The 13,350-nt window shown below is 41.4% G+C and overlaps 1 protein-coding gene across 1 annotated transcript in view; it reads left to right on the top strand.

Annotated features, from left to right (window-relative positions):
• The window catches only part of LOC120915285 (cytoplasmic phosphatidylinositol transfer protein 1-like), a 176,958-nt gene that overhangs the window by 151,371 nt on the left and 12,237 nt on the right, over positions 1–13,350 (top strand). The window contains exons 6-9 of the mRNA XM_040325664.1: positions 2,255–2,347; positions 5,244–5,399; positions 7,078–7,141; positions 12,893–12,979. Coding sequence (XP_040181598.1) covers positions 2,255–2,347; positions 5,244–5,399; positions 7,078–7,141; positions 12,893–12,979 — 400 coding nt within the window. The remainder of the gene's footprint in view (positions 1–2,254; positions 2,348–5,243; positions 5,400–7,077; positions 7,142–12,892; positions 12,980–13,350) is intronic.

Below are 13,350 nucleotides of genomic sequence, written 5' to 3'. Positions count from 1 at the left end.
ACATAGACAAATAAAGGCATTTAAGATGAGCTTGGTGCTAGTAAACCATTTGTTTGTGGTCAAGAGACTGAGTAGAGAGTCAGTCAGCTTGGCAGTATAAAAGGAAGATTATTCAAACTCTGAAAAAATTACTAACTATTCAAACTCTGGTCACATAGTTGTCACTAAATTGTACTATTTATCTAATGAAACTAGTGTTTTATTCATGCACAGGGTGCCTATGTGAATGTTAGAATGTTATACAGCTCATTTAAAATTTTGCAGAGCACAAGTTGTGCCATACTAAAGTCTCCAGTTATTGGCTTGTGATCTCGCACCATTTGGTACTACTGGAGATTTATCTCTTCCTGATCACTGGTTTACCTATTTCCTTGAAATGATTTGTTCCCGTTTTTAGATTGTACATTTGTGTCGTACTACATATGTATTTGAGTATTTCTGTGGCTTATCAGCAATGAAGGTTATGTCCTCACTGAGAAACTGGGAGTAGATCCAGGGGTCTTGGTATTTGCCTGGAACATTCAATTTTTGGTGGATTCATTATTTTAAGTGATCTGTCATAAGAAACTTATAATGTGGACTACTTGTGCTGGCCTCCTTTAAAAAAAAAAAAAAAAGTCTGGCTTCAGAAGCATAAAGTAGATAGTCGCAAACGTCCAATTTCCCTATCTCTATTTTTGTTGGAGGTTAAGCTGGCCATAGATGGAGCACCTAATCTCAATAATAAAATTGCTCAATTTCCCCATCAACAGTTTACCAATGTGTTCGCCTGATGAAGTGGGGGGGGGGGGGGGGGGCGAGCCGTCAAGCTCCATTAGCAATTAGTAAAATACAACAGGCTGGTTGCACCCAATTTGATCAGTTTGGGTACATTCAGCTTGTCCATACATGGCTTGAATCTTGGCCAGTTTGCTGAACTGCCTGGGATTCGAACAGTCTATTGCTTGCCTTGGTGCCTTTAGTACCTCAACTTCTCCAAGAGAAAACGGCTAGACCCCTTTCACACTGAGGAGTTTCAGGCCTCAGTACCGCCTGAAAAACTCCTGCCCTGTAGTCTCAATGTGAAAGCCCTAGGGCTTTCACACTGAGGCGATGCACTGGCGGGACTGCTCCAAAAGTCCTGCCAGCAGCATCTTTGGAGCGGTGAGAGGAGCAGTGTGTTTACCGCTCCTCCACCGCTCCTTCCCATTGAAAACAATGGGATACTGCCCACAGTGCGCCTCTACAAAGGGCGCATTGCGGGCAGTATTAACCCCTTTTTCAACCGCTAGCGGGGGTAAAACCGCACAGTTATCGGCCGACTACCATGGCAATTCCAATGGTATAGCCGCTAAAAATAGCGACGCTTTACCGTCGGCACACCTCCTGCCTTACTCTTTGCTACTGAAGAGACCTTGCAAAATCATTTCTGCCTGTGGCTTTCTGTGAGGGCTGGAGGTGAAGATTTAATTCTGGTTTATGATCAGGATTTTGTTTTTTAAAGTGTGTTGGTTATTTACAGAAAGTGGTGCATTTGGTAGTTTTTCTGTTATTTGAATCTGTTTATTCTATGTTGTATTTTAATTGTATGTTTGTAGTGTAGTTTCTAATTTTTATTTGGTGTTAATGGCTGTTGGTAATTTTTGTTGTGTTTTGCATCTTGTTCAGTTTAATGTTGTGATCTTGTGTTGTCTTTAAGTGTCTGTGTCGTAACAATTTCCCAGTTTCCCTTTTGGGATTAATAAAGTATTCTGTATTGGGTGTGCTGCCAGCTAATTCAAAAATAAATGTGCTGCTCGTAAACCGTGCACCTCAATGCACAAAAGGCACGTTGTGATAACTTGACACCTAGTCTGAATAGGCCTCAAAGGTGATTTCCAGAAATGGTGGACCCTCTGGGAATGGGTACAGAGGGATCCCTCTGCTCACACAACTTTCTCATTGCATAAAATCAGAGGAGTAGTGTCCAGATTCTGCCTTCAGTGCCCCCTGATAACTTTTGCATGTAATGGGCAAGGTCATAAAATACCTCCTGAGTACAATTGTATTTTAATGTTTGGACATCAAGATTCTAAGAATATTTTTATAGGTTTCAACTTCGTAAATTACCTTTCTAATAGAGTGTGAGAGGACAGCAATAGGTTTTCACTTGACTATGAAGGTGACGTAAAATATGATATCCTGAAATGCTTCATCACACTGGATTTTCCATGATGCTAGTGTTTTAATATTTTGAAAATGGTGGAATTGAGAATTTTTTATTTTTATTTTGCAGGTATTTGGGGAAAAACCCACACCAGAGGATGATGTGTGCTGCATTGATATAGCTTCTGATGATTTAGCAGAAAGCTATTACAAAAAAATAGAAGTAAGCATTAAAACACAATTTTATTATGATTGAGCAAAGCTGTTATGTATTTCCATTTTATCCATATAAATTGGCCATGAGTATAGTTTTCTCTTTCGTTCATGGACGGACACGGCCTTAATCTTGACTTGGTGGGTATTAGCCTTCCTTTAGGAGTTGACTAGGCAGAAACTTATATAAAAGGTTAACTTATCATACACACCTTATAGCCCCGCCCAGGGTCACAGATCAGTTTTTTTTTTCTGCCTAGTTTCAGGAGAAGACATGGCTCCCTTCAGGCCCATGGCTTAAAGGCTGTTCAAGATTCTGGATTTTTATTTTTAAGCAGACGCACCTTGGCATCTACCGCTACGAGAGGATCTGTGGATTGAGGATTTTGTCGCAAGGTCCCATAGGTCATCCTGCTTTACAGTCAATGGCTTGAACGCCATGACCTCTAGGTGCCTCAGAACTACTGTTTGAGAACATTAGGGAAGTTCCCTTGTTAACGCTTTCTCAGAAAGTGGTCCTTTTGGTGGCTGTTATGTCAGCTAAGACGGGTTCTGAGCTGGCAGCCTTGTCATGAAAGGCTCCCTATCTGATTTTCCACAAGGATAAGATGGTGCTGCGTTCGCAGCCTTAGATTCTTCCTAAGGTCATTTCGACCTTCTATCTCAAGGAAGACATTTTACTGCCATACTTGTGTCCTCATCCGTCGAATTCTAAGGAGACGACGTGACATTCCTCGGACGCTGTCCGACCTCCGAGAATATACTTGTCTGTTACTGCTTCGTTCTGAAGTTCAGACTCACTGTTGGTTTTGGTGGCTGGTCCCAAGAAGGGCCCAGCAGTCTCATCGGCCACCATTTCCAGGTGGACCCGACAGATCCTGATCAGGCTTGCGCTATAAAGGGTCGGGCGCCTCCCTATCATGATGCATTCGACCAGGGCAATGGTGCCTCTTGGGGTTTCTGACATCAAGTGTCTGTTTCCCAGGTGTGTAAGGCGGCGACCTGGTCACCCGGTCACACTTTCACTTAACCTTACAAGTTGATATGAGTGCATCTTCGTATGCTTCTTCGGCGGGAAAGTTTTGCAGGCGGCTGTTTAGAGTTACAACTCAGTTGAGGAGTTTTGGGGTGAAGATTTTTTTTGCTGTTCCCACCCCTCATTTTGACACTGGTTTGGGACGTCCCACTAAGTCAAGATTAGGGCTGTGTCCGTCCATGAACAAAAGAGAAAATAGGATTTTATGCTCACCGTAAAATCTTTCTCGGAGTTCATGGACGGACACAGCACAATCCCCTCCTTTTTATGTTTGTACTACTTTTTGACGAACTGATCTGCGAGATGCAGAGAGAAGGGTTATACCCAGAGGGCCTGCCCCCTGGGCGGGGCTTTAGGGTGTGTATGATAAGTTGACCTTTTATATAAGTTTCTGCCTAGTCAACTCCTAAAGGAAGGCTAATACCCACTAAGTCAAGATTAAGGCTGTGTCCGTCCATGAACTCAGAGATTTTACGGTGAGCATAAAATCCTTTTTTTCTGTGTTTATTGTGAGTTTTAAATGCACGTAAAACTCATGTTTGCAAATTCTCATTCTCGGTTTAAGCCTAGGTTCACATTGTCAAACCACATGCCAAATTGGCGGCTATTGCCAGCAATAGCACAGCCTGAATAGGTGCAGCGCCGACTTTTTCCCAAAAGTACCGGTAGTTCCTGCACTTCTTTTGGTGACTTTGGGTGCAATTTCAATAGACGTCTATGCAGGAACCCGCACAGATGTCTGTCAAATCGCCCCCGAAGTCAAACTGCATTGCCAGGTTAAAATCGTGCAAGTTCAACTGATCTCACAATTTCTAACCCGCAGCAGTGTGAACCTAGGCTGAACGACTGTTCTGAGCCTCCAGTTTTCATTTATTTGAATGCAGCAGGTCCTGTTTGAGATGTGCATCGCAGGCAGAGCTTTTTCCCCTTTCCGAACCTCACAAACTCTAAACCACATTTCTGATTTGTCCACATAATACCCATATATGGATAAAGGATAATTCGCAAACTCCATAAGGATAAAAATACAGCAGAGGTAGACGCGTTTCAGCCGCAACTGCTGTAACTCCTCCCAACCCCACCTGCTCAAGACCACAGACAGGCACATCAACTGTATATTTTGAGGGTTCACGCACACAGACTTAAAAATCGCAGCTTCTAGAGGAGTTTAGCGTTTTGCCTGTGGAAGCAGCTCAATGTTATCCTGTGTGTCCATGCACATTAATATGATTATAGGCATACATTAAGCTAAGGGTTTAGCGGCAGACAAAAAGGGCCTTATGTTTTGAATTTATGAGCAGTTTTCTGCCATAAAAAAACCCGCTAAACGTCTGTACAAAATTCTATATGAGCAATTTTTTTATCTGCCAAAAGAACTGGTGTGGTTTTTATTTTTTAAGCCCAGTGTACATGGAAATGTTTCGTTGACGCACCCCATCAATTAAATAAGAGACCCTTTCTAAAAGTGGTAAAATATCCACCAAATGCCTGGCTGTGAAAATAAAGAAAGTTTAGTGGACAGCCAGTACAAGTGCAAAAAATGAATGAGTGATAAAGTGTAAATTATGTGAAGATTTCACTTATGATTGTTAAAGCCCAGTTGAATGCTTTTAATGCATTAGTGGAATGCAGTCATAATACATATACAGGAATGAATACGACTCCCCCACCCTTTCCTGAACTGTGGTCTTGTTGCAGCACTATGCTTTAAAAACGTTGGACATCTGTAGCACTCTATGTTCAGCCAGCCTAATTGCATTACATAAATTAGGAGGGTTCAATCGAGCTTTAAGTTGGTTATTTTGTAAATGAAAACAAAGCAAGATATTGACTTTCACATAAAAGTTCTCCCTGTCAAATATCCCATTAGGATCTTAAAATGTTCTGTTCAAAGAAGACCGGCCGAGGGCCATTGCTACAAGACTGGCAAGAGACCACGCAGCCCATTATGTGCTCTTACAAATTAGTTGCAGCCAAATTTGAGGTCTATGGTTTTCAGTCAAGAGTTGAGAGTTTTATTCATAAGGTAAGTCTTTATTACTTACCGATTGCAGCTTACCGATTCATAGACGTGCATTCGATTCTTAAAATGTTGTTGTTTTTTGTAGGCTTTTTTCCCATCTTTTTTTTTTTTTGACCGGGCAATCGGGCCAGTAAGTTTGTGGTTATTCAACCTCCTGACCAACCTGTCCAGCAAAAGTGGTAGTTACAAATGTTTACCACTGACAGGTGTCGGCTTTTATTTATTTTATGTAAAATCTTTGACCCGAAAAAAATAATAATCTAACTGCTTAAAAAGTGTTGGGGCCCTTTCACACGGGAGGATCCCGTGATGACCCTTTCCTTATATATCCGCTTGCTTAGCAGGGATCGCTCCGTTGATCCCCGCTGAGCCGGCAGATGACACGGTGTGCAGGGACCGCCCTGTCAGATCTCCACTCTCCTCTATGGGGGGGGGGGGATCGGGTGAACACGGACCGCATGTCCGTGTTCATCCGATCCGCTCTGCAGACAGATGGAAAAATAGGCTTTTCCTCCCTCTGCAGAAACGAGCATAGCGGCGACCAATGAGATCGGGTGTCAGTGGATGTTCATCCGCGGACACCCGCTATCCCATAGGATTACATGCATGTCCTTTTTTTCATCTGTAAACGGATGGATGAAAAAACGGACATACTGTCCGCTGGTGTGAAAGGGCCCTTAGCTGGTGTTTAGCGTTAATTTGTTAGTCAAGCCCATCTCAGTCTGTTACTACCCTCCCCAGATTGGCAATGCTCCTGTTCAAACTGCTCTCCGTTACCCCTTTTATTCAAGTAGACACCCTAAAGCTAGTAGATTTTCTAATGTTTGCACAAGCATTTTCACTAAAATTCTCATTCTTTAATTTGATGACATGACAAATATATAATTTGAAAGTACTCCAAAAAATATTTGCTTTTAACTTTGATTTTTAAAAATCCTCAGGTTGTTTTTCCCAAGCTGGTCACACAGTCACTAACAGAACTCTAAGACCCCTTTCACACTGAGGAGTTTTTCAGGCGGTACAGCGCTAAAAATAGCACTGCTATACCGCCTGAAAAACTCCTTCACTGCCTACTCAATGTGAAAGCCCGAGGGTGAAAGGGGCCTAAGCCAACTCTTTAGATTGTCCCCCACCAGCACACAGCAGGTGACTTGTACACTCCACTCTGTTTTTCTCTGAGCCTGATGGGGCGGGGGGTGCCTCCCCCTCCAATCAACTCGGCGTTCACAGAGCTCTGCTCTCTAGCTCTGAATTGTTTGTCAGATCGCCATCCCCTGTTTTCTGCTGGTGAGAGATTCTGTGTAAAATGTATGTTTTGGAAGACTGTAGAGCAGAGAGTGCTGCAGATAAACGGGTACAGTACTGTGCAAAAGTCTTAGGCGGATGTAAAAAAAAATGCTGTAAATGAAGAATGATTTCAGGAATAGAAGCATTAAATTAAACATTCATTTAACAAAATGGAACGTATTTTACCGACAATCCAGCAGTATGGCACAGGTTCTGATTGGTCAGGATTTACATCACTGGTTTTGTTCTGTAGGTACATTTGAGCTTGGCTGGCTGCACTATAAATCCATCATTTTGGCTACAAGATGCAATTATTACATTAAATTACTTGGGCTTTAATTTGTAACCTTTAGAAAAGATGTGTGTATTATGCTTAATTTTGTTTTTCTTTCAGAATATCAAAGACATACTGTTTGCAGGTCACAGAGAAGCTGTGGCTTGGATGGATGAATGGTATGGTAAGTGTAAATGGTTTTGCTTTATGAAAGAAATTGCTGCTTCACTTATGTTTTATTCAAATCTTTGTAACCTGAAACTATTGGAGTATAAAAGCAAAGTTACCCAGTGTACATTTACAGTTTAAGGCTCTTTTGCATATTTTATATATACACAAATATGGATTTGTTAAATTTAATATTTCACGTATTTGGATTAGATATAATCTTGGTCTTTGCCTCCTTTCATGATGGGTACAATATTTAGCTTTGTTTAAGGAATCCTGGCGTAGTACACATATAGTAAACCCAGGTATATAAAGTTATTTCAATATAAGAGCGGATATACCGTGCTAAAGTAAAACAGTGAACAATGTGTACTTATAATGAAGCGAACTAACAAAGTAAAACATACAAAAAGTCATGCTAGTATCACAAGGTGATTTTAAACTTAATTCTTGATGTCATATAATACACTAAGGGCCAGATTCACAAAGGAGATACTCCGTCGTATCTCAGATACTCCGTCGTATCTCAGATACTCCGTCGTATCTCAGATACTCCGTCGTATCTCAGATACTCCGTCGTATCTCAGATACTCCGTCGTATCTCAGATACTCCGTCGTATCTCAGATACTCCGTCGTATCTCAGATACTCCGTCGTATCTTTGAGTATCTATGCGACTGATTCATAGAATCAGTTACGCATAGATAGCCAGAAGATCCGACAGGTGTAATGGACTTACACTGTCGGATCTTAGGATGCAATACCGCGGCCGCCGCTGGGGGGAGTTTGCGTCGTAAACCAGCGTCGGGTATGCAAATTGGGAGTTGCGGCGATCCACGAAGATTTTTCCCGTCGTCACAAGTGTTAGATTTCCGTTGCAAAGATAGTGCACCTTTAACATGGTGGAAAATTACTCCACCATGTTAAAGTATGCCCGTCTTTCCCGCATCGCTTTTGAATTTTTTTTTTAATTTTTTTTTTTTCCCGGCGTAAGTGCTTTGTTGACGTCGCGATTCTCAAAACGTTGGCGCGTCGTAATTTCGCGCAAAGCACGTCGGGAAATACGTCCGGCGCGTGAGCGCACCTAATTTAAATGGTACCCGCCCCATTTGAATTGGGCAGCCTTGCGCCGGACGTGTTTACGATACACCGCCGCAAATTTCCAGGTAAGTGCTTTGTGGATCGGGCACTAAATCGGAAAACTTGCGGCGGTGTAACGTAAACTGGTTACGTTACGCTGCGACTAAGCTACGTGAATCTGGCCCTTAGTGCATAAATAACATCCTATATTTTCAAGTGAAGAAAAATATGGACTAAACAGTTCAGAGTTTGTGCAAACAGTGAATTCTTACAGTTGATATATGAGAATCCAATAGTCAATCAGACAGATATTCCACCACCAATCTGTCATGCAGAGCCTTCTGTTGGCACCCCATACCCCGTGATCAGGGACGCTTACCATATAGTAGAGACCACCTATCGCTAGAATGGTCAAACAGGTGGCCAATGGGGAAGGTCGTAATGCCACCCTTGGTAGATGTGGCATCTGGTTCAGAAGAGCTGAATACTGGATCAGTGGTAATACAGAGATCCTCCAACCGATATTCGATCAACCTGAGAAGCAATTGCTTACAGGCAACATTTGTGGAACCTAAGTATCTGTTTTTTAGTCTCTAATAGTTTCTAATCTGAAATGCAACTAGACCTATAGGCTGTCAGTGCCTAACCTGGCTCTATCATATGCTGTTTACTAAGCCTTGAGCTATAGCTAGCTAGAAAAGGACAGCAATTAACTAAGGTAACAGGAACTGCATAAAAATTATATTTTAATGAATAAGTTCACCTATTAATATGATGCAAAGTAACTACACACATACAGTAGAATATATTTACCTATTTGGCACTGTGCATGCAAGATAATAACAATAGAACAAAGACATTTCTGTCACAAGACTTCAGATACATACATAAGCTGCAACAGCTAAACTATTAGAACACAAACACTTGTATGACAGTCTCATGTGGTGAATGCCTTCACTGATAATCCATGACCGCTGGACCAGTAGATAATGGGTTGCATTACCAAGTGCTCCATTGATATTACCTTAGGCAAAATGCATAGTTACTAATCACCTACAATGTCCATCTTGAGAGTTGCAGTGGATATCTTCTTCAGCGTCCATCTGTAAAACCTTTAGCAGTCCTTGTGTCTGTTCCTTACCCTTTGGGGATATGGTACATTCCAAGGGTTACCAAATGAGGGCATCAGTCTGTAGTTTTTAAAGGTATGGACAATGCTTCTTTTCTCAGAAAATAGGTGCAGGAACTCAACCATGACCTGTTCAGATTTCGCAAGTAGTAGAAGGGTCTTAGAGGGGCATTAAATACCAGAAGAGTTCAGGGGGTTACAAAGTTGTCACTTGTAAACACAGAAACCAGACTAATGTGTTTACAAGTGATTGTGGTGAGCAGGCATCAAAGGGTCTGAGCCAGAGGTGGTGGAACTGAGTTCCCCTTGAAAAAAAGCCCTGGGTATGGATGATGTTTTCCATGTCCTAATATGGTACAAATATTCTCTAGTGCCACCCATACCCTTGAAGTTTTTTGAAACGCATTGGGTGTTTCCACATGGATAGCTTCATTCAAGATCTGTTGTAGTGTTTTTATGTGGCAATATGAATGGTGTATTATGAACCTGTTATGATCTATAGACAGATGTTAAATGTGATCAAATCGGCTATTTGTGTTTTAAACAGTTAAATGGTTTTCACTTAGATTTTGGTTTGTGGTTTAGAAACTTGGAGGGTTGGGTTCAAGTAAAAACTTGCAATTTAAGAATTTGGTTCTAAATGCAGGTTTTAAAAGTTCTAAATGAGTTCTATAAAAGTGATTTCCAAACCTTTTTAACATCCTTTAGTCCAGAACAATCCTTACATTCCTCTCTTGCATGTAAAAAACATATTCTTTTTTTTTTTTTGCTATAAAACCACCTAGTTATTTAGGTTTCTTAAGCAGAGGCCTTCGAGAATAAAATTGTGGCTTTTTTGTCACATATTTGCGCAGCGTTTTTAAATGCAGATTTAAAAAAACAATTACGGTACAGAATTTATTTGCACAAAAACACCATAGATTACCCATTTTTTGGGGGTAAAATGTGGTGATCTGCTGAGTAAATAGATACCAAACATGTCGCACTTTAAAATTGTGTATGCCTGTGGAACAGCACCAAACTACAGTAACTAAAACTTTTCATAGGCGATGCTTTAAAAGCTTTTCCAGTATGGTCTTGAGCTAAAATTGGTCTCGTTCTGACATTTACGGCAATATCTGTGGTGTGATCAGTTTACATATGCATTCACATTGGCATGGGGGGGGGGGGGGGGGAACAGTGGTGCATTGCATTTTTTTTAGGATGTGCTAAAACCAAGATCTGTTTGATCAGATGCTTGTACAACTGGTAACTGTTAACAACATACTGACGTTACCCAGTGGGAAGAACAACATCCTCACTGGGCTCCCCCATTGCTAAGTTGAGCCAGGTAAGGGCAGGGTGGTGCATTATGAATGCCAAAAAAGACGATGAAAATTGTGCTCCCTCAGGTTGGTGGCCAGTATCGAAGGGCCCTTTTTTATTTTGGTGGTCTTGGTACACAGGAAGAATTCTCCTTGCAGATGGCTCTAAAAAGATCATTGGTGTGAGAGGCAGAAATTGTTTTAGGTATCCCTGGTTAACGACTGATCTAGAGAGAGGCTGTATAATGCATATATCCGAAGTGCCCCATTTTGTTAATGGTCAGTGCAGAAGGGCCCCTTTTTTTTTTTTTTATTATATATATATATATATATATATATATATATATATATATATATATATATATATATATATATATATATATATATATATATATATATATATATATATATATATATATATATATATATATATATATATATACATCAGAATAGAGCCGCTGACACTGGTTCTCGGTGGAAAGAACACTCCCCTAACAGATACCGGTAACTAAAAATATAATTGGAAACCATGATCCCATTGAGCAGAAAACACCTAAGGAACCTCTAGCAACCTCTGCAGGAACCCAATTGAGAAAGTTTGTTTTATATCATGCTTTAACAAAAGGGCACCTTGGCCAGTCGGGCATACCTGCTATCTCTTCTAAATTCTGTTTATCACGCTGTGGCAAAATGCCTGTATACTGAAATCAATTGCTTAAGCTGAAATTTATGAATGGAATTGATCAAAGCAGTGACTCATCTTATAAACTGGCCGTAGATAGATCGAAATTCAGCCGGTTCAGCAGAGACTTGCTGAATCGCGATCCATCTATGGCCATTTCCACCGGATCGATGTTGGAGAATTTCTACTCGCTCAGTGCATGCAGCCAATCTGCTGCATCTCTGATCAGTGTATTCTGACAGTGGAGGAGTCCCACTGTCAGAATACAACAGTGCACCAGGGAGGATTATCACAATGTTTACATTTCATAACCATTACACTTAAAGTGGTTGTAAAGGTTTTTACCTTCATGCATTCTATGCATGAAGGTAAACCTCCACTATTCAGCCCCCCTCCCCCACCACCAATACTTGCCTAATTCAGTGAAATGCACGAGAACTGCTGCTGCTGCTGCAAAACCATTGCAGAACAGGTAAGTATATGATGTATTTTTTTCTTTTTTTTTTTCTTCATCACTTTAATAGACCAGGTTTTAGTGCTGTGGTTTCTTGTTGTGCTTTTTTTGTTCAAATGGGATAATTTAAAGTGGTAGTTAACTCTGTACTACCACTTTAACATACAGGTAAGCCTATAATAAGGCTTACCTGTAGGTATAAAGAATATCTCCTAAACCTGTAAGGTTTAGGAGATATTCCCCTCGCAATGCGCCGCTAAATGCAGCAGCGCATGCGCATTGGAGATCCTCGGCTAAACACCCTACAGCCGCCGGACCTTGTCAGGGAGAAGTCTCCGGAGCACATGCGCGGGAGTGAGGACATCGCCGCTCCAGCCAATCACAGCGCTGGAGCGTCATCTCCCTCGGCGTGGACCAGGTAAGTTCCTCACGCCTCGTTTCAAGGTAAGCATTTCATGATGAGATGGTATGCAGTGCATACTAGCTCATTATGGCTTTTGCTTTTCAGGTGTTAAAAAAAAACGGCAGCGGGTTTACTACCGCTTTAATGAGCCCCCTTTCACACGGGCACCTCTGTTCTGCTCTGCTGATCCTGCTGAGCAGGCAGATGGCAATTCCGTCTCCGCTTACCAAGTAGAGATGGACAGCCCCGCTCACCTCTGTAGGGAAATCGGATGAAAACAGACCATTTGCCCATTTTCATCCGATCCACCAGACAAATGGAAAATAGGACCTCTATCTGTCTGGCAGAGGATCGGATCGAATAGTGGGTGTCTGCGGACATGTCACCACTGACATCCGCTGCTCCATAGAGGTGAATGGAGAGTCCAATCGGGTTCACCTGAAAAGCTGACAGGTGGACTTGATTGGATAGCCCATGTGAAAGGGGCCCAACTTTGCACAATGAAATGGTGTGCTGTTACCCATATCTTCAAAGGCTGATTTTGTTATTGGAATTCTATTACTGGCTGCTGACCAAGAACAGGGTGGCTGAAGTGCTGAGCAAGGTTTTTTTTTTCTTTTTGTTCAACAGGGTGCGTTGTCACTGACCTACGCTTGTCTAGAAAGAGGAAATTGGTATTTTGGTTATAACCATTTAATATCATATTTGTATCACAGGTATGTCTCTAGAAGATGTACGGACGTTTGAAAGAAGACTTCAGGAAGAAACAAATTGCAAAGTAAATTCCCAGAAAAAGTCTGCAGGTGAGCACACTTTTTTTTTTTTTTTTTTTTTTTTTATTGTACCAAAACGGCTTAATGACAAAGTATGATTTCTCCTGTGTAGTCTTTGGACTGGAGCATGGGCCTCTTAAATTATATGGAGAACGTTTTAATAGACTGAGGCAGGGTTAACATGTCTGGCATTGTTGTCGCTGTCTGTGCATTCCTGTCCTGATAACTACTGCTCCCTTGACTTTTCATCCTGATGTCACAGGGACAGGAAGTGAAGGTAAGTCTCCTCTAATCGGGATCACGGCTAAAAAAAAAATTAAAGGGTCAGCTGTTCCCCCCAACCTATAGGAAACTTTATATATATATATAATTTTTTTTTTATGTAAAGCAACCCCCCAAAT

This window comes from Rana temporaria, chromosome 10 (genome assembly GCF_905171775.1).
Source record: "Rana temporaria chromosome 10, aRanTem1.1, whole genome shotgun sequence".
Lineage (NCBI taxonomy): Eukaryota > Metazoa > Chordata > Amphibia > Anura > Ranidae > Rana > Rana temporaria.
The sequence above is the reverse complement of the archived record's forward strand: the minus strand, read 5'-3'. Positions and strand labels throughout refer to the sequence as shown.